The following is a 19,318-nucleotide window of genomic DNA, read 5'->3' on the forward strand; positions in this document are numbered from 1 at the left end:
CCAATACCCAACCTTTAACGGCACTGACAATCTAAAAACCTGTGATTGGCTGAAAACGAGGGAGGCATCTGATTGGCTACAGAGAATTCCTTGTTGAAAGAAGTGCATTTTTGAATCTAGCCACGTCAGGAGAGTCTCAAAAATCCACATATACAGACCAGTTCACACACAAATGCAAACAAGTTCACAAATGAAAAGCGTCGTAGTATGTAGTATAGTTAACTCGCGATTAATCACACTTTTTTTTTCTATTCTAAATATCCCTAGATTTTGTGCTGCTAGCCTTTTAGTGAGATCAGAGAGTGTTGAGAAGGACAGTAATAAAATATATTTGGTAAGATGGATATAACAAGAGAGACCCGCAGTGAATTCAACCTGGTCCACTTGACATCGGGTAGGTGCATGACAGTGGTACCGTGAAACTTCAATAGCCCGGGCTTTTATTTGTCTCAATCACTGAACTTTCGAACAAAACTCTTGCTTGAATATTCCTTCCGTACGTAGGCCTATACACATTACCAGGCTATCGAATAATGGCTACACACACACACACACGGTGGCGGACTCGTAATCAGGAGAGTCGGGAGAATTCTCGGTGGGCCGTTAACGTTTCAGGGCTGTCGGGCTGATTACTGCGGGATAACAATATTGCGTTCATAAACGTTCCTTGCAGCGCCGTCCGTATCCTTGCTTGCCCCAACAAGTTTGTGCGGCGCACTAGTTGGTTTGTTTCCGGTGTAGCTAGATCCGGTATGGTGTTGTAGTTTTTCTAATGTGACTATTTTTTGCTAGACAGCAGGTGAAAAAACTACGACGTTTGCCAAGCCAAAGGAGCGTTAATCGCGCGATAAAAAAATTAACGCCGTTAAAATTGGTTTGCGTTAACGCCGTTAATAACACATTAAACTGACAGCACCAATTTATACATACTGATATCCATTTGTGTGTGCATTGAAATGTATTTGTGAGAAGAGTAATATATATATAAATCACAAAATACGTTTGTGAATCCTTCTCTGTGCATTCATTATTAATGAGACTGTTAACCCTGACCCCATAGAAATCTTCCGAGAACAACTGTTACTCTGGAAAGGAGTTTAAACGAATGCTATATGCTGAGAACATATTAGTGGTGATAAGACTGCAGCCAACCGAATCGCCCCGTTCTGGGAGGAGGCATGGCCTATACGGTCTGAGAGGGTGTGGCCTGTGCGGTCTGAGGGGGAGGAGCTGTAGTACCAGGGAGGTTGCTGTAATAACAGGAAGGTCTGCCAGAGGTCGCTGTAGTACCAGAGATTTCCACCCGACACGTTCCAAACCATACTACGTTTATTTAGAAAATTCCATTTTGGATATCTTTATAAAAATGCTTAATGAGGGATTTCATGAGTAAACTGGCATTCGGAACTAGAACCCAACCTTGTAGTTACATAACACCCAACATGCTGTGTTCCACTCTGTATGAAGTTTACGTTAGGAGTGACTCTCTGGAATGTTAATGAGTGTGTGTGTGGGGGGGGGGGGGGGGGGGGGGGGGGGGGCTCTGAAACAGCAGGGGGGAACTCTAAGCCCTGGAGAAGACATTGTTCGGCTGGTTAATGAGTGACCAGGTGACCACGTCTCACCCTCCGGCCAAAGGTTCTCCACTGACATGTCATAAGCTCACATATGACCTAATTAGTTAGCTAATTAAAGAAGCTGTCCGGCCGCCTTTAAAGGGAAGGCTTCAAGGATCCGATTATATTGAATATTCTTAAGGATGTCACCACGTGATCACACTTATCATGAATATTATTTAATGTATACTTAAAGTGTGATTTCAACAACATCCTGTGGTGTAACCATAGCATCCAGAGACACAACAGCTAATAGTTTCATAAACTGTTTTTGTGTGGGGGGAGGGGGGGGGGGGGAGAGAATGAAACACAAATAATAATAAATATATTATTAATATTAACACAGTCCAACATAGTAAATATATGAACGTTAAGCTAGTAAACATTAAAGTTAAGAGTCCAATATAGTAAATAAATGAATGTTAACAGAGCCCAACATTGTGTATGTATTAATGTTAACAGAGTCCAACATAGTCAATATATTAATGTTAACAGAGTCCAACATTGTATATACGTTAATGTTAACAGATTCCAACATTGTATATATTAATGTGACAGAACAACATGGTAAATCTAGTAAAGTTATCAATGTTCCATTAAAGTACAATATAACGTGATGAAAGAGAAGAAGAAATGTTTCCACTAAGCGAACCATAACTAACCTGCATAACAAAAACAAACTTAAACACTGAACACCAGAATAACTTAAAGTCTAATCAATCAAAACCACAAAAAAAAACTCAAACGTGATTGGTCGATACTGCTCTGAACACAAACACACTTCAAGGAAAACTGCTGGTTGATTGGCCAAAGACTGGTGTTCAAGATGGTGGTCAAGGTGAGTCTACCTGGTTAAGGTGAGTCAAGGTGAGTCTACCTGGTTAAGGTGAGGCTACCTGGTTAAGCTGAGTCTTAACCTGGTTAAGGTGAGTCTACCTAGTTAAGCTGAGTCTTAACCTGGTTAAGGTGAGTCTTAACCTGGTTAAGGTGAGTCTACCTGGTGAAGCTGAGTCTTAACCTGGTAAAGGTGAGTCTTAACCTGGTTAAGGTGAGTCTACCTGGTGAAGCTGAGTCTTAACCTGGTAAAGGTGAGTCTTAACCTGGTTAAGGTGAGTCTACCTGGTTAAGCTGAGTCTTAACCTGGTTGAGTTGAGTCTTAACCTGGTCAAGGTGAGTCTACCTGGTTAAGGTCAGTCTTAACCTGTTTGAGTTGAGTCTTAACCTGGTTAAGGTGTGTCTACCTGGTTAAATTGAGTCTTAACCTTGTTAAGCTGAGTCTTAACTTGGTCAAGGTGAGTCTACCTGGTTAAGGTGAGTCTTAACCTGGTTGAGGTGAGTCTTAACCTGGTTAGGGTGAGTCTTAACCTGGTTAAGGTGAGTCTACCTGGTTAAGGTGAGTCTTAACCTGGTTGAGGTGAGTCTTAACCTGGTTAGGGTGAGTCTACCTGGTTAAGGTGAGTCTTAACCTGGTTGAGGTGAGTCTTAACCTGGTTAAGGCGGACCCTCGACTGTCTCTCACAGTCCTCCAGCGAATCAGGGAGCGGCCCTTGGCTGGTCTCCGGTAGCAGCAGGCAGAAAAGGCTGCCAATGATTGGTCCACAGCCGTAGATAATCATGGCAGCCAATGGGATGCCGGTGCTGAAGTCGAGCAGCGTGTTGAAGACGGAGCCGGCACGGTAGAACACGTTGACCAGGGCCAGGCACCTCTGTCTGGAACACAACACACTGTCTAACCCCGACCTGATGATGGTGCATACTGTCTAACCCCGACCGGGTGATGGTCGGTACTGTCTAACCCCGACCGGGTGATGGTCAGTACTGTCTAACCCCGACCGGGTGATGGTCGGTACTGTCTAACCCCGACCGGGTGATGGTGGGTACTGTCTAACCCCACCGGGTGATGGTCGGTACTGTCTAACCCCGACCGGGTGATGGTCGGTACTGTCTAACCCCGACCTGATGATGGTGCATACTGTCTAACCCCGACCGGGTGATGGTCCGTACTGTCTAACCCCGACCGGGTGATGGTCCGTACTGTCTAATCCCGACTGGCTGATGGTCTGTTCTGTCTAGCCCCTACCTGCTCCTAAATTAGCTGTCTCTGTACTGTCTAACCCCTACCTGCTCCATAATGACCTGTCTCTGTACTGTCTAGCCCCTACCTGCTCCTTAATGACCTGTCTCTGTACTGTCTAACCCCTACCTGCTCCTTAATGACTTGTCTCTTTACTGTCTAACCCCTACCTGCTCCTTAATGACCTGTCTCTGTACTGTCTAACCCCTACCTGCTCCATAATGACCTGTCTCTGTACTCTCTAACCCCTACCTGCTCCTTAATGACCCGTCTCTGTACTGTCTAACCCCTACCTGCTCCATAATGACCCGTCTCTGTACTGTCTAACCCCTACCTGCTCCATAATGACCTGTCTCTGTACTGTCTAGCCCCTACCTGCTCCATAATGACCTGTCTCTGTGCTGTCTGACCCCTACCTGCTCCATAATGACCTGTCTCTGTACTGTCTAGCCCCTACCTGCTCCTTAATGACCTGTCTCTGTGCTGTCTGACCCCTACCTGCTCCATAATGACCTGTCTCTGTACTGTCTAACCCCTACCTGCTCCATAATGACCTGTCTCTGTACTCTCTAACCCCTACCTGCTCCTTAATGACCCGTCTCTGTACTGTCTAACCCCTACCTGCTCCATAATGACCCGTCTCTGTACTGTCTAACCCCTACCTGCTCCATAATGACCCGTCTCTGTACTGTCTAACCCCTACCTGCTCCATAATGACCTGTCTCTGTACTGTCTAACCCCTACCTGCTCCTTAATGACCCGTCTCTGTACTGTCTAACCCCTACCTGCTCCTTAATGACCCGTCTCTGTACTGTCTAACCCCTACCTGCTCCTTAATGACCCGTCTCTGTACTGTCTAACCCCTACCTGCTCCTTAATGACCCGTCTCTGTACTGTCTAACCCCTACCTGCTCCTTAATGACCCGTCTCTGTACTGTCTAACCCCTACCTGCTCCTTAATGACCTGTCTCTGTACTGTCTAACCCCTACCTGCTCCATAATGACCTGTCTCTGTACTGTCTAACCCCTACCTACTCCTTAATGACCTGTCTCTGTACTGTCTAACCCCTACCTACTCCTTAATGACCTGTCTCTGTACTGTCTAACCCCTACCTGCTCCATAATGACCTGTCTCTGTACTGTCTAACCCCTACCTGCTCCTTAATGACCTGTCTCTGTACTGTCTAACCCCTACCTACTCCTTAATGACCTGTCTCTGTACTGTCTAACCCCTACCTGCTCCATAATGACCTGTCTCTGTACTGTCTAACCCCTACCTGCTCCTTAATGACCTGTCTCTGTACTGTCTAACCCCTACCTGCTCCATAATGACCTGTCTCTGTACTGTCTAACCCCTACCTGCTCCATAATGACCTGTCTCTGTACTGTCTAACCCCTACCTGCTCCATAATGACCTGTCTCTGTACTGTCTAACCCCTACCTGCTCCATAATGACCTGTCTCTGTACTGTCTAGCCCCTATCTGCTCCTTAACGACCTGTCTCTGTACTGTCTAGCCCCTACCTGCTCCTTAATGACCTGTCTCTGTACTGTCTAACCCCTACCTGCTCCTTAATGACCTGTCTCTGTACTGTCTAACCCCTACCTGCTCCTTAACGACCTGTCTCTGTACTGTCTAACCCCTACCTGCTCCTTGATGACCTGTCTCTGTACTGTCTAACCCCTACCTGCTCCTTAATGACCTGTCTCTGTACTGTCTAACCCCTACCTGCTCCTTAATGACCTGTCTCTGTACTGTCTAACCCCTACCTGCTCCTTAATGACCTGTCTCTGTACTGTCTAACCCCTACCTGCTCCTTAATGACCTGTCTCTGTACTGTCTAACCCCTACCTGCTCCTTAACGACCTGTCTCTGTACTGTCTAGCCCCTACCTGCTCCATAATGACCTGTCTCTGTACTGTATAGCCCCTAGCTGCTCCTTAATGACCTGTCTCTGTACTGTCTAAGCCCTACCTGCTCCTTAATGACCTGTCTCTGTACTGTCTAACCCCTACCTGCTCCATAATGACCTGTCTCTGTACTGTCTAGCCCCTACCTGCTCCTTAATGACCTGTCTCTGTACTGTCTAACCCCTACCTGCTCCTTAATGACCTGTCTCTGTACTGTCTAACCCCTACCTGCTCCTTAATGACCTGTCTCTGTACTGTCTAGCCCCTGTTACCTGGTGATGGTAGGAAACAGTTCGATGCTGTAGAGTAGGGAGACGAACATGTTGGTCAGCATGCAGAACTTTCCCAAGAGAGCAAGACTCATTCCCCAGACCGCATCACCTATCATGACGTCAAAACATGACATCATAACATGACATTAAAACATGACAGCAAAACATCACATCGAAATATGACATCAAGACAGGACATCATAACATGACATCAAAACATGACAGCAAAACATCACATCGAAATATGACATCAAGACAGGACATCAAAACATGACAGCAAAATATCACATCGAAATATGACATCATAACATGACATCATGAGATCATAGCACAATGTTCGTGGGAGTGCCTGCGTGCGTGGTAGCGTGTGTGTTTGTGTGCGTGTGGTATCGTGTGTATGTGTGTGTGTGTGTGTGTATGTGTGTGTATGCGTGTGCGTGTGTGTGTGTGTGCGCGTGCGTGCGTGCGTGTGCGTGACTGTGCGTACGGTAGATCTGCGAGGCCACCAGCGACAGGAGGCAGGCCAGGCCGCTCAGGAACATTGTGAGCATGCTCACGGTGCGGCGCCCGCAGCGAGCCAATAGGAAGGGCAGGAGGACGCACGGCGTCTCTGATAGGCCGGAGAAGAACTGGGCGCGGTAAACGTCCACGCCGAACGAGCCGATGTTGAGAGAGATACCGTAGTATGTCAGCGCAGTGGTCAGCCTGCAACACAACCAGTAGGACCAGTAACACAACCAGTAGGACCAGTAACACAAACAGTAGGACCAGCAACACACCCAGTAGTATACCAGGATAACCAGGATTAACATGAACTTAACCAGTAACTGAACCAGTATAACCAGTAGCGGCAGTACCCCAGGTAGCTCATGACGGCCAGCCTCAGCATCACGGTGGGATGTCTCAGGTGAGTGAGGTCACAGAGACCCCCAGGCCCCGCCTCCGCCGGCTCCGCCCCCTCCGCCAGCTCCTCCCCCTCCTCCTCACCTGTTGAGTTTAATAACTGAACGCACACACACATGAATGTATAGCTGTCTGTGTGTGTGTATGTACCTTTGTGTGTGTGTATGTGTGTGTGTGTGTGTACCTGTTTGTGTGTCTGTGCGTGTGTCTGTGTGTGTGCATGTGCGTGCGTGTGTGGGTGTGTGTGTGTGTGCGTATGCGCGTTTGTGTGTGTCTGTGTGTGCATGGTGCGTGCGTGTGTGAGTGCGTGTCTGTCTGTTTGCGCGTGTGTCTGCGTGTGAATCTGTGTGTGTGTGCGCGTTTGTGTGTGTGTCTGCGTGTTAGTGTGCGCGTGTACCTGCTGCATGTACTCCGGGTCTTGTTTACGATATTGATCCAAAACAGACATTCTTTTTTTCAACAACAACCAGCATGGGGACTCTGGAAGAGAACTACAGACAGACAGACAGACAGACAGACAGACGGACGTTAACGTCCAGAGATGACATCATCACAGTAATTAAGACTGAGTGGCGGCGATGGGTGGGCGGAGCTACATGAGGATTGGCAGGAAGAGGATCTGGGGCAGCCCCAGGGCGAGGTGCAGCGCGGCCCAGGAGCAGCAGACGTAGGCCAGCGGAGCCTGCACTACCATGCCCAGGCTGAAGGAGAGGCCCAACAGGGCGGGAGGCCAGGCCCGGCAGGCCGGCACGCTCCACTCCACGGCTGGAGCAGACACACACCACAACGCACAACGATAAACACACAACGACACTCTGTCGTCATAACGCACAACGATAAACACACAACGACACTCTGTCGTCATAACGCGCAACAATAAAGACACACTGTCGTCATAACGCACAACAATAAACACACAACGACACTCTGTCGTCATAACGCACAACAATAAAGACACAATGACACACTGTCGTCATAACGCACAACAATAAAGGCACAATGACACTCTGTCGTCATAACGCGCAACAATAAAGACACAATGACACACTGTCGTCATAACGCACAACAATAAACACACAATGACACACTGTCGTCATAACGTACAACAATAAACACAACAACACACTGTTGTCATAACGCGCAACAATAAACCCAACAACACTGTCCTCACAACGTGCAACAATAAACACACAACGACACACTGTCGTCATAACGCACAACAATAAACACACAACACACTGTCCTCACAACGCGCAACCATAAACACACTCACCACAACGCACAACAACACACTGTCCTCATAACAGTGTGCGTACCCAGGCTGAAGGCGCTACTGTGCGTGTGTGTGTGTGTGGGGGTTAGGGTGTGTGTGTGTGTGTGTGTGTGTGTGTGTGTGTGTACCCAGGCTGAAGGCGCTGCTGTGTGTCAGGCTGCTGCAGACTCCTGTCAGGCAGCGCAGGGTGATGAAGAAGAGGGGGTGATGAAGAGCAGCTGGCAGCACGGCACACACCGCATGGACAGACACACACACCTGGAGCACCACGCGGCGGCCGTACCTACACACACACACACACACAAACAGAGGCACAGAAACACACACACACACACACACACACACACACACATCTTGAGTGAAGAAAACGCGTTCTAGAGTTGTGGTTAGGACCCCCAGAGCCCCCTGGAGCCCCTCAGCTGGTCTGAGACCAGCTCTCAGCCCGCCCCCCGTCAGAGGTCTGGACCTCCTGTGCGTGCGTGCGTGCGTGTTACCAGTCCGACGGCGCACCACCAAACAGTGATCCCAGCAGGAGTCCAATGATGTAGAGAGTCTGTCCGTAGGATAACCACACACACTCCGACTGACACACACACACACACACACACACACACACACACACACACACACACACACACACACACACACACACACACACACACACACACACACACACACACACACACACACACACACACACACACACACAGATCATTACCACTGACTGTCATTCATTAACGTTGACTCTCAGCGTCAGGATTTCACTGGACAACAGAAAACGAGTCGGGTCGTCCAACCCCGGGCCCTCACCTCGCTGCTCCCGGTCGGTCCTCCGTGCTCCGGTCCCGTCCGGTTGTCCTCCGGTGCGCTCCGGTTGTCCGTCCGGTGGTCCGCGTGCCGGCTGGTGCACGTGGTGTAGAGGTCGAGGAAGAAGAGGAAGGAGTTGAGGAAGAGTAGGAGGCAGAGGCGCCAGTACACCGCGATCTGCAGCCCGGACAGGCGGGTCTCGAACCCGCAGCACTTCCCACGGAGAGTCCCCATGCGTCCGCCCTGTGCCCCGCTGACCGCCGGTCCGTCCTCACTGGTCCCCGTCTGACCAGCACTCTGGTCCCGGTCTGACCGCCTCTCTGGACCCGGTCCGTCCTCTCTGGTCCCGGTCTGACCGCCTCTCTGGACCCGGTCCGTCCTCTCTGGTCCCGGTCTGACCGCCTCTCTGGACCCGGTCCGTCCTCTCTAGTCCCGGTCTGACCGCCTCTCTGATCCCGTTCTGTCCTCTCTGGTCCCGGTCTGAACGCCTCTCTGATCCCGTTCTGTCCTTACTAGACCCGGTCTGTCCCGGTGCGACTCGCAGCTGCTGTTGTCATTGAGGGCTTGACGCTGCCTGTCCGTCTCTCTACCCGTCTGTCGAAATCGTTCCTCCTATCCGTCTGCATTCCGGTCCGTGTCGTTACCTGTCAGTCTGTCTGTCTCTTCTCCTGTCAGAAACTTTGCTTGTCTGTCGTCTAGAGAAGTGTAGTGCCTGTCTGTCTGCCTGCTAGAGTAAGTTTAGCGTCTGTGTGCCGGCAACAGGCTGGCGCCCCCCAGCGGCCGCTGAGTGCGACATACGGACCCGCGGACACACGGACAGACGGATGCGCGGACAGACGGACACACGGACAAGTGGTGCAGAACAGGTGGAGAACCAATGTTTTTTATTTGAGCAGGACAAGAAATATCCTCAGTGATCAATTTAAAATTGAACGTCCTCCCTTATACAACCTTCCTCCAGGTGTGTGTGTGTGTGTGTGTGTGTGTGTGTGTGTGTGTGTGTGTGTGTGTGTGTGTGTGTGTGTGTGTAATAGTCTTTAACGATAAAATCATGAAGTACCAGCCCATTCTGGAAATACCAAGGGACCTAGGCTACCAATGCAAGCGAGTGGTGTTGTCTGTTGTTCTCAGTGGGTTAAGACTGGCAGGACTCTCCAGCAGAAAATCGAAACAACTAGCAAAATGTTTCTCTCTCAGCGTTGATGGGCAGCCTTGCAGTGTGGCACAGGAGATGTGTTCTGTACCCTTGAACAAAGCAGTATCTCATCTCGAAAGTATTTGAATCCTGTCTGTTGTAATGTGATTGGTGGATTCAAATAAAGAATTAAAATGTGTGTGTGGTAGCAGTAGTACGTGTGTAGTAGCCGTAGTGTTGGTGTGAGTAATAGTGTGGGTGTTGTTGTGTAGTAGTGTGTGTGTGTTATTGTATAGTGTGTGTGTGTTTAGTAGTGTGTGTGTGTGTGTGTTGTTGTGTAGTAGTGTGTGTGTTTAGTAGTGTGTGCATGTGTTGTTATGTAGTAGTGTGTGTGTAGTTGTGGAGTAGTTTGTTTAGTAGTGTGTGTGTGTGTGTGTGTTGTTGTGTAGTAGTGTGTAGGTTTAGTAGGGTGTGTGTGTTGTTGTGTAGTAGTGTGTCTGTTTAGTAGTGTATGTGTTGTTGTGTAGTAGTGTGTGTGCTTAGTAGGGTATGTGTTGTGTAGTAGTGTGTGCGTTGTGTAGTGTGTTGTTGTGCAGTGTGTGTGTGTTTAGTAGTGTGTGTGTGTGTTGTGCAGTGTGTGTCCTCTGTCTTCCCATCATGCCTTGCTGCAGGCGGCTGCCAGGGTGGTGGGGGCGGTGAAGGGGGCGGAGTAGACGGCGGCCAAACTCTGTAACCCGGCAACCAGCGAGCGCCAGGTCCACCGCAGGGCCCGCCCCAAGCTCTGCAGGAGCCAATCAGAACACAGTCAGCTGGGCCAATCACAACACAGAGTCAGCTGGGCCAATCACAACACAGAGTCAGCTGGACCAATCACAACACAGAGTCAGCTGGACCAATGACAACACAGAGTCAGCTGGACCAATGACAACACAGTCAGCTGGACCAATGACAACACAGTCAGCTGGACCAATGACAACACAGTCAGCTGGACCAATGACAACACAGTCAGCTGGACCAATGCCAACACAGTCAGCTGCACCAATCACTACACCTGACTGTTGTGATTGGTCGAACCATCTCACACACACACACACACACACACACACACACACACACACACACACACACACACACACACACACACACACACACACACACACACACACACACACACACACACACACACACACACACACACACACACACCCCTAGTTGTTATTCCCTCATTTAAGTTTCTAAGTTCAAATCGATGGTTTTATTCCGTTGGGAGAAAAGCGGAACGTCTCAGAGTCCCGCCGAGGAACAGGCTCCCAATGCGAGAGCCGAACCCCCGCTTACCTTTCTGCACCTCTTATGTTTCTCCCGTTTCTTTCTCCTCTTCTCCTCCTTCCTCCTCCACCTCTGCTCCTCGCTCTCCTCCTCCTCCTCCTCCTCCTCCTCCTCCAGGAGAGGCTGGTATTTGTCCGGTAGGACCGCAAAATAAACTTCCTTTGAACTCTTGTTGGGTTTCCGAGGTCCGGCCTCGGAGCCGTCAGACGGAGCCTCTTCCCCGGCCGTGGAGCCCGGGGACGGACTGTATGCCCCGGTCCTGGAGCCGGCAGAAGGAGCCTCTCGCCCGGCCGCTGCAGCGCCGTCCCCCGGCGGGCTCGCCGCTTCTCCGGGTGTGCTTCCAGCACCGGAGCAGGTGGTCTCTCGGTTCTTCGTGCGGGCCATGTCGCCGCCCTGTCCCGTCCCCGTGGTACGCGCTGTGTTTGGTCGGACGGACCTTTGGAGCGGCACGCTCACCTGTGGGCGGGCACTCGCACGCGAGGCGTGCTGTGAGCGTGCACGCACATCATACATCTGCAGTTTAAGTTGGTTCGATTTCATACTTTATCACCTGGTAGGTTTGATTCACGTTTCCATTCTCATCATCACAATTGTACTGGCTACATTCCTTCTGGACTTTACATACATTTACCTTTAGGGCGTTTAGCAGACGGCTTTATCCAAAGCGACGTTCATACACACGAAGAGCGGAGAGTCACGCACACACACGGGGGGCGACGCGCAGCTCGAGAGCAGAGCTGGGTGTATGAAGTGCATGCCTTGTGTTGTTCGTCCCGTGTCCCTAAAGCTACAGTTTATTAAAGACTGGGTTTAATAACGGGCCAGAGCCCCGGCTGGCGGGGTTACAGGGTTAGGGGGGCTAGAGGGGGCTCATTTCCTGTTGCTGGATTAACTTCTGATACCCGGTCTGAGGAGGAGGAGAGAGAGACCGGACTAGAGACCAGGAGAGAGACCGGACCGGAGAGACCAGGGGAGAGACCGGACCAGAGAGACCAGGGGAGAGACCGGACCAGAGAGACCAGGGGAGAGACCGGACCAGAGAGACCAGGGGAGAGACCGGACCAGAGAGACCAGGGGAGAGACCGGACCAGAGAGACCAGGGGAGAGACCGGACCAGAGAGACCAGGGGAGAGACCGGACCAGAGAGACCAGGGGAGAGACCGGACCAGAGAGACCAGGGGAGAGACCGGACCAGAGAGACCAGGGGAGAGACCGGACCAGAGAGACCAGGGGAGAGACCGGACCAGAGAGACCAGGGGAGAGACCGGACCAGAGAGACCAGGGGAGAGACCGGACCAGAGAGACCAGGGGAGAGACCGGACCAGAGAGACCAGGGGAGAGACCGGACCAGAGAGACCAGGGGAGAGACCGGACCAGAGAGACCAGGGGAGAGACCGGACCAGAGAGACCAGGGGAGAGACCGGACCAGAGAGACCAGGGGAGAGACCGGACCAGAGAGACCAGGGGAGAGACCGGACCAGAGAGACCAGGGGAGAGACCTGACTAGAGACCAGGGGAGAGACCTGACTAGAGACCAGGTGAGAGACCTGACTAGAGACCAGGTGAGAGACCTGACTAGAGACCAGGTGAGAGACCTGACTAGAGACCAGGTGAGAGACCTGACTAGAGACCAGGTGAGAGACCTGACTAGAGACCAGGTGAGAGACCTGACTAGAGACCAGGTGAGAGACCTGACTAGAGACCAGGTGAGAGACCTGACTAGAGACCAGGTGAGAGACCTGACTAGAGACCAGGTGAGAGACCTGACTAGAGACCAGGTGAGAGACCGGACTAGAGACCAGGTGAGAGACCGGACTAGAGACCAGGAGAGACCGGACTAGAGACCAGGAGAGACCGGACTAGAGACCAGGAGAGACCGGACTAGAGACCAGGAGAGAGACCGGACTAGAGACCAGGAGAGAGACCGGACTAGAGACCGGACTAGAGACCAGGAGAGAGACCGGACTAGAGACCAGGAGAGAGACCGGACTAGAGACCAGGAGAGAGACCGGACTAGAGAGACCGGACTAGAGACCAGGAGAGAGACCGGACTAGAGACCAGGAGAGACCGGACTAGAGACCAGGAGAGACCGGACTAGAGACCAGGAGAGACCGGACTAGAGACCAGGAGAGACCGGACTAGAGACCAGGAGAGACCGGACTAGAGACCAGGAGAGACCGGACTAGAGACCAGGAGAGACCGGACTAGAGACCAGGAGAGACCGGACTAGAGACCAGGAGAGACCGGACTAGAGACCAGGAGAGACCGGACTAGAGACCAGGAGAGACCGGACTAGAGACCAGGAGAGACCGGACTAGAGACCAGGAGAGACCGGACTAGAGACCAGGAGAGACCGGACTAGAGACCAGGAGAGACCGGACTAGAGACCAGGAGAGACCGGACTAGAGACCAGGAGAGACTGGACTAGAGACCAGGAGAGAGACCGGACTAGAGACCAGGAGAGAGACCGGACTAGAGACCAGGAGAGAGACCGGACTAGAGACCAGGAGAGAGACCGGACTAGAGACCAGGAGAGAGACCGGACTAGAGACCAGGAGAGAGACCGGACTAGAGACCAGGAGAGAGACCGGACTAGAGACCAGGAGAGAGACCGGACTAGAGAGACCGGACTAGAGACCAGGAGAGAGACCGGACTAGAGACCAGGGGAGAGACCGGACTAGAGACCAGGAGAGAGACTGGACTAGAGACCAGGAGAGAGACCGGACTAGAGACCAGGAGAGAGACCGGACTAGAGACCAGGAGAGAGACCGGACTAGAGACCAGGAGAGAGACCGGACTAGAGAGACCAGGAGAGACCGGACTAGAGAGACCAGGAGAGACCGGACTAGAGAGACCGGACTAGAGACCAGGAGAGAGACCGGACTAGAGACCAGGGGAGAGACCGGACTAGAGACCAGGGGAGAGACCGTACTAGAGACCAGGAGAGAGACCGGACTAGAGAGACCAGGAGAGAGACCGGACTAGAGAGACCGGACGAGAGACCAGGAGAGAGACCGGACTAGAGACCAGGAGAGAGACCGGACTAGAGAGACCAGTAGAGAGACTGGACTAAGGAGACCGGACTAGAGACCAGGAGAGAGACCGGACTAGAGACCAGGAGAGAGACCGGACTAGAGAGACAAGGAGACATATATTTTTTGTCACATTTTAATGTTTTGATTTGCATTGCAAATATTCAACAGCACAGATCTGATTATTGAGACCGGTTCACTCTGGTACCCTGAGTCCAGAACCAGACCAGACCGGTCAGGACCAGACCAGAACCACACCAGAACCAGACCGGCTCAGACCAGAACCAGACCGGCTCAGACCAGAACCAGACTAGACCGGCTCAGACCAGACCCCGGTCCAGGACCCCAGCCGGCCGGCCCCTAGGATCCGCAGGCCCTCAGGTCATGTGACTCAAGGAGGCGTGACCTTTGACCCATGATGTCAGAATCCAACATGGCCGCCTCATCCGTAGTAGTCAACCTACTTCCTGCTGGAACAATTCTACTTCCTCTGGCGGGGATGAAGAGGACGGTGATGAAGACGAGGAGGATGACATCCCTTCCTGTTGTGGGGGGGGGGGCAGCAGCCAGAGTCGACACAGAAGAAGAAACTCCTGTTTCTATAGCAGGCACACTGTGTGTGTGTGTGTGTGTGTGTGTGTGTGTGTGTGTGTGTGTGTGTGTGTGTGTGTGTGTGTGTGTGTGTGTGTGTGTGTGTGTGTGTGTGTGTGTGTGTGTGTGTGTGTGTGTGTGTCTCAGATGATCTCGAAGGTGTTCTTCAGCTCCATGATGAGCTGCCAATCAGACTTCTGCATCTCATCTCTGAACCAACTCTTCAGGGCATCGATGGAGGCGCGGTTGATCTACACACACACGCAAACGGTTAGCTGAGACGTTCATTTCCACTTTACTACAGATACATGTCCGATGCTGCAGGCACCTTAAAGAAGTAAATGCATGTTAGCATAGCATCCTAGCATGCCAGCGGGCTGGATGTAAGCCTAGCATCCTAGCATGCCGGCGGGCTGGATGTTAGCCTAGCATCCTAGCATGCCGGCAGGCTGGATGTTAGCCTAGCATCCTAGCATGCCGGCGGGCTGGATGTTAGCCTAGCATCCTAGCATGCCGGCGGGCTGGATGTTAGCCTAGCATCCTAGCATGCCAGCGGGCTGGATGTTAGCCTAGCAACCTAGCATGCCGGCGGGCTGGATGTTAGCCTAGCATCCTAGCATGCCGGCGGGCTGGATGTTAGCCTAGCATCCTAGCATGCCGGCGGGCTGGATGTTAGCCTAGCATCCTAGCATGCCGGCGGACTGGATGTTAGCCTAGCATCCTAGCATGCCGGCGGGCTGGATGTTAGCCTAGCATCCTAGCATGCCGGCGGGCTGGATGTGAGCGCAGCGTGCTGGCGCTGGATTTACCTTGCTGACGAGGAAGTCCGTGGCCTCAAAGTGGCGTCCGAACATCTTGGGCGAATCCCCGGGGATGGGCTCGATCTTCACGCAGATCTCCTGGCCCTTCTTCGCCGACTCCACCGTCTTGTGGTTCATCTCGATGCTCGTCACGATGCCGATGTCTACAAACTACACCCCGCACAGGTTACCATGGCTACAAACTACACCCCGCACAGGTTACCATGGCTACAAACTACACCCCGCACAGGTTACCATGGCTACAAACTACACACCACACAGGTTCCCATGGCTACCCACCACACGGGTTCCCATGGCTACCATCCACACAGGTTCCCATGGTTACCCAACACCCCAGGGCTCTAAGGGGGTTCTTACAGCCTTGCTGGGCACGCAGAGGGGTGTGCCCTGGTGCAGGACCCCCGCCTCCACCACCACCCCCATCACGATGGGGTCCCGCGAGTTGAAGATGAAGGCGGGAAGAATACGCAGCTTGACCGGGAACACAGCAATGTTCCTGACATAGGGAGAGGTCAGAGGTCAGGTACATCTCCCTTGTAGTCCTGTGACCTACTGGTTGTCCTATCCCCTACTTGTAGACCTGTCTCCAACTTGTAGTCCATAACCTACTTGAACTCGTCCTGCTTGGCCTTCTTGTAGTCCTCGCGGTATTTGGTGAAGGAGTCAAACAGATGGTAGATGATTTCGGCAGCGAACACTCGGACCCCGAGGCTGTCGGCCATCTCCTGGCTGTCACGCTCCACCTTCACGTCGAACGCCAGGATCACTGCATACCTGAAGGTAGCACACGGCTAGTTAGCACACAGCTAGGAGGAGTTAGCACACAGCTAGGAGTCTGCACACGGCTAGTTAGCACACAGCTAGGAGGAGTTAGCGCACAGCTAGGAGTCGGCACACGGCTAGTTAGCACACAGCTAGGAGGAGGCTGCACACGGCTAGTTAGCACACAGCTAGGAGGAGGCCGCACACGGCTAGTTAGCAAACAGCTAGGAGTAGTCAGCATACAGGTAGCTAGTTAGCAAAACAGCTAGGAGGAGTCAGCACACAGCTAGCACCACAGCTAGGATGAGTTAGCACACAGCTAGCTAGTTAGCACACAGGGCCTTCCACTCACTGGGGGTCGTGTTCCAACATGGCGGACGCCTTCATCACATCCTTCTTATGGACCGGGCCGATGTTGATCCCAGAGTACTACACAGACACAAAAAACATTTTAGTGTGTTTTCTCCAACGTGATTTCTCCAACTCAACAACAGGCTGTGTTGAGGGATAGTTTGGGAGACCGTGTTGAGGGGTAGTTGACAGGAGACCGTGTTGAGGGGTAGTTGACAGGAGACCGTGTTGAGGGGTAGTTGACAGGAGACCGTGTTGAGGGGTAGTTTACAGGAGACCGTGTTGAGGGGTAGTTTGGGAGGCCGTGTTGAGGGGTAGTTTGGGAGGCCGTGTTGAGGGGTAGTTGACAGGAGACCGTGTTGAGGGGTAGTTGACAGGAGACCGTGTTGAGGGGTAGTTTACAGGAGACCGTGTTGAGGGGTAGTTTACAGGAGGCCGTGTTGAGGGGTAGTTTACAGGAGGCCGTGTTGAGGGGTAGTTTACAGGAGGCCGTGTTGAGGGGTAGTTTACAGGAGGCCGTGTTGAGGGGTAGTTTACAGGAGGCCGTGTTGAGGGGTAGTTTACAGGAGGCCGTGTTGAGGGGTAGTTTACAGGAGGCCGTGTTGAGGGGTAGTTTACAGGAAGCCGTGTTGAGGGGTAGTTTGGGAGGCTGTGTTGAGGGGTAGTTTGGGAGGCCGTGTTGAGGGGTAGTTTGGGAGGCCGTGTTGAGGGGTAGTTTGGGAGGCCGTGTTGAGGGGTAGTTTGGGAGGCCGTGTTGAGGGGTAGTTTGGGAGGCCGTGTTGAGGGGTAGTTTGGGAGGCCGTGTTGAGGGGTAGTTTGGGAGGCCGTGTTGAGGGGTAGTTTGTCTTACAGTCTGTGTTGAGGGGTAGTTTGTCTTACAGTCCGTGTTGAGGGGTAGTTTGGGAGGCCGTGTTGAGGGGTAGTTTGGGAGGCCGTGTTGAGGGGTAGTTTGTCTTACAGTCTGTGTTGAGGGGTAGTTTGTCTTACAGTCTGTGTTGAGGGGTAGTTTGGGAGGCCGTGTTGAGGGGTAGTTTGGGAGGACGTGTTGAGGGGTAGTTTGGGAGGACGTGTTGAGGGGTAGTTTGGGAGGACGTGTTGAGGGGTAGTTTGGGAGGCCGTGTTGAGGGGTAGTTTGGGAGGCCGTGTTGAGGGGTAGTTTGGGAGGCCGTGTTGAGGGGTAGTTTGGGAGGCCGTGTTGAGGGGTAGTTTGTCTTACAGTCTGTGTTGAGGGGTAGTTTGTCTTACAGTCTGTGTTGAGGGGTAGTTTGTCTTACAGCCTGTGTTGAGGGGTAGTTTGGGAGGCCGTGTTGAGGGGTAGTTTGTCTTACAGTCTGTGTTGAGGGGTAGTTTGTCTTACAGTCTGTGTTGAGGGGTAGTTTGTCTTACAGCCTGTGTTGAGGGGTAGTTTGGGAGGCCGTGTTGAGGGGTAGTTTGTCTTACAGTCTGTGTTGAGGGGTAGTTTGTCTTACAGTCTGTGTTGAGGGGTAGTTTGTCTTACAGTCTGTGTTGAGGGGTAGTTTGGGAGGCCGTGTTGAGGGGTAGTTTGGGAGTCCGTGTTGAGGGGTAGTTTGGGAGTCCGTGTTGAGGGGTAGTTTGCCTTACAGCCTGAGTTGAGGGGTAGTTTGGGAGTCCGTGTTGAGGGGTAGTTTGGGAGGACGTGTTGAGGGGTAGTTTGGGAGTCCGCGTTGAGGGGTAGTTTGGGAGGTCGTGTTGAGGGGTAGTTTGGGAGGTCGTGTTGAGGGGTAGTTTGGGAGTCCGTGTTGAGGGGTAGTTTGGGAGTCCGTGTTGAGGGGTAGTTTGGGAGGTCGTGTTGAGGGGTAGTTTGGGAGGTCGTGTTGAGGGGTAGTTTGGGAGTCCGTGTTGAGGGGTAGTTTGGGAGTCCGTGTTGAGGGGTAGTTTGCCTTACAGCCTGAGTTGAGGGATAGTTCGTCTTACAGGCACTTTGGAGGTGCGGAGGAACTCCAGCAGCGCCTCCAGGGAGCCCAGAGTGGAGGCCTGGACGTACACGCCCTTCTCCTCCAGCTTGAAGGACGACAGCGTCTGCTTCAGCTCCCGCACCAGCTCGTCCTAACACAGTAACACACATTACTAACACAATACACACTAGGAACACACCAGCTCGTCCTAACACAGTAACACACATTACTAACACAATAACACACTAGGAACACACCAAGACACACCAGCTCGTCCTAACACAGTAACACACATTACTAACACAATAACACACTAGGAACACACCAAGACACACCAGCTCGTCCTAACACAGTAACACACATTACTAACACAATAACACACCAACACACGGTAGGAACACACCGACTGCTCCAACGAGCCTTAAAGGAGAAATCTGGTGGAAAATGGATCTGGGATATGTTTGGTATGATAACGAGTTGGAATATTCTTTTGGGAGCAAAAAAACACATATAAATGCATTCTT

General features: G+C 52.1%; 3 protein-coding genes across 7 annotated transcripts in view; all 3 read right to left on the reverse strand.

Moving 5' to 3' along the window:
• Positions 1-1,930: 1,930 nt before the first annotated feature.
• Positions 1,931-9,597, reverse strand: si:dkey-190l8.2. Of its 4 annotated transcripts, none has more exons than XR_009525534.1 (10): positions 8,859-9,597; positions 8,543-8,631; positions 8,177-8,331; positions 7,372-7,540; positions 7,173-7,266; positions 6,730-6,875; positions 6,360-6,577; positions 5,873-5,981; positions 2,919-3,326; positions 1,931-2,756 (listed from the first exon to the last, which is right to left on the reverse strand). XR_009525534.1 is itself a non-coding variant. In XM_060050994.1 (9 exons), exons 1-9 carry the CDS (start codon positions 9,087-9,089, stop codon positions 3,047-3,049), a joined length of 1,491 nt encoding a protein of 496 aa, XP_059906977.1. In that variant the 5' UTR covers positions 9,090-9,596; the 3' UTR covers positions 1,931-3,046. The 4 variants fall into 4 exon arrangements, 1 of the variants encoding a protein (XP_059906977.1); XR_009525533.1 differs by having other exon boundaries at positions 1,931-2,817; XR_009525532.1 differs by having other exon boundaries at positions 1,931-2,655; positions 2,696-3,326; positions 8,859-9,596.
• Positions 9,598-10,375: 778 nt separating this feature from the next.
• Positions 10,376-11,762, reverse strand: LOC132456588 (required for drug-induced death protein 1-like). The gene is made up of 2 exons (XM_060050995.1): positions 11,329-11,762; positions 10,376-10,771 (listed from the first exon to the last, which is right to left on the reverse strand). Exons 1-2 carry the CDS (start codon positions 11,701-11,703, stop codon positions 10,646-10,648), a joined length of 501 nt encoding a protein of 166 aa, XP_059906978.1. The 5' UTR covers positions 11,704-11,762; the 3' UTR covers positions 10,376-10,645.
• A 2,711-nt stretch (positions 11,763-14,473) lies between these two features.
• The window catches only part of eif5b (eukaryotic translation initiation factor 5B), a 31,057-nt gene continuing 26,212 nt past the window's right edge, over positions 14,474-19,318 (reverse strand). The window contains exons 21-26 of one of the 2 annotated variants that reach the window (XM_060050992.1): positions 18,814-18,945; positions 16,880-16,956; positions 16,375-16,539; positions 16,123-16,261; positions 15,754-15,915; positions 14,474-15,195 (exon numbers count right to left, since the gene is read on the reverse strand). In XM_060050992.1, the coding sequence (XP_059906975.1) occupies positions 15,088-15,195; positions 15,754-15,915; positions 16,123-16,261; positions 16,375-16,539; positions 16,880-16,956; positions 18,814-18,945 (783 nt within the window). In that variant the 3' untranslated portion in view covers positions 14,474-15,087. Of the gene's footprint in view, positions 15,196-15,753; positions 15,916-16,122; positions 16,262-16,374; positions 16,540-16,879; positions 16,957-18,813; positions 18,946-19,024; positions 19,139-19,318 lie in introns of those variants that run through there. The other variant, XM_060050993.1, reaches the window with a different exon arrangement.

The sequence above is a fragment of the Gadus macrocephalus genome, chromosome 4 (genome assembly GCF_031168955.1).
Source record: "Gadus macrocephalus chromosome 4, ASM3116895v1".
Classification (NCBI taxonomy): Eukaryota; Metazoa; Chordata; class Actinopteri; order Gadiformes; family Gadidae; genus Gadus; species Gadus macrocephalus.

Excerpts from the sequence above, each read along its gene's own strand:
- si:dkey-190l8.2 (XM_060050994.1), bottom strand. The coding sequence starts at position 9,089 with ATGGGGACTCTCCGTGGGAAGTGCTGCGGGTTCGAGACCCGCCTGTCC. Across the intron at positions 8,632-8,858 it reads GACCGACCGGGAGCAGCGAG|TCGGAGTGTGTGTGGTTATC; the intron begins GTGAGGGCCCGG and ends TGTGTGTGTCAG. Across the intron at positions 6,876-7,172 it reads ACCCGGAGTACATGCAGCAG|TTATTAAACTCAACAGGTGA; the intron begins GTACACGCGCAC and ends GTGTGCGTTCAG.
- LOC132456588 (XM_060050995.1), bottom strand. The coding sequence starts at position 11,703 with ATGGCCCGCACGAAGAACCGAGAGACCACCTGCTCCGGTGCTGGAAGC. Across the intron at positions 10,772-11,328 it reads AACATAAGAGGTGCAGAAAG|AGCTTGGGGCGGGCCCTGCG; the intron begins GTAAGCGGGGGT and ends TGGCTCCTGCAG.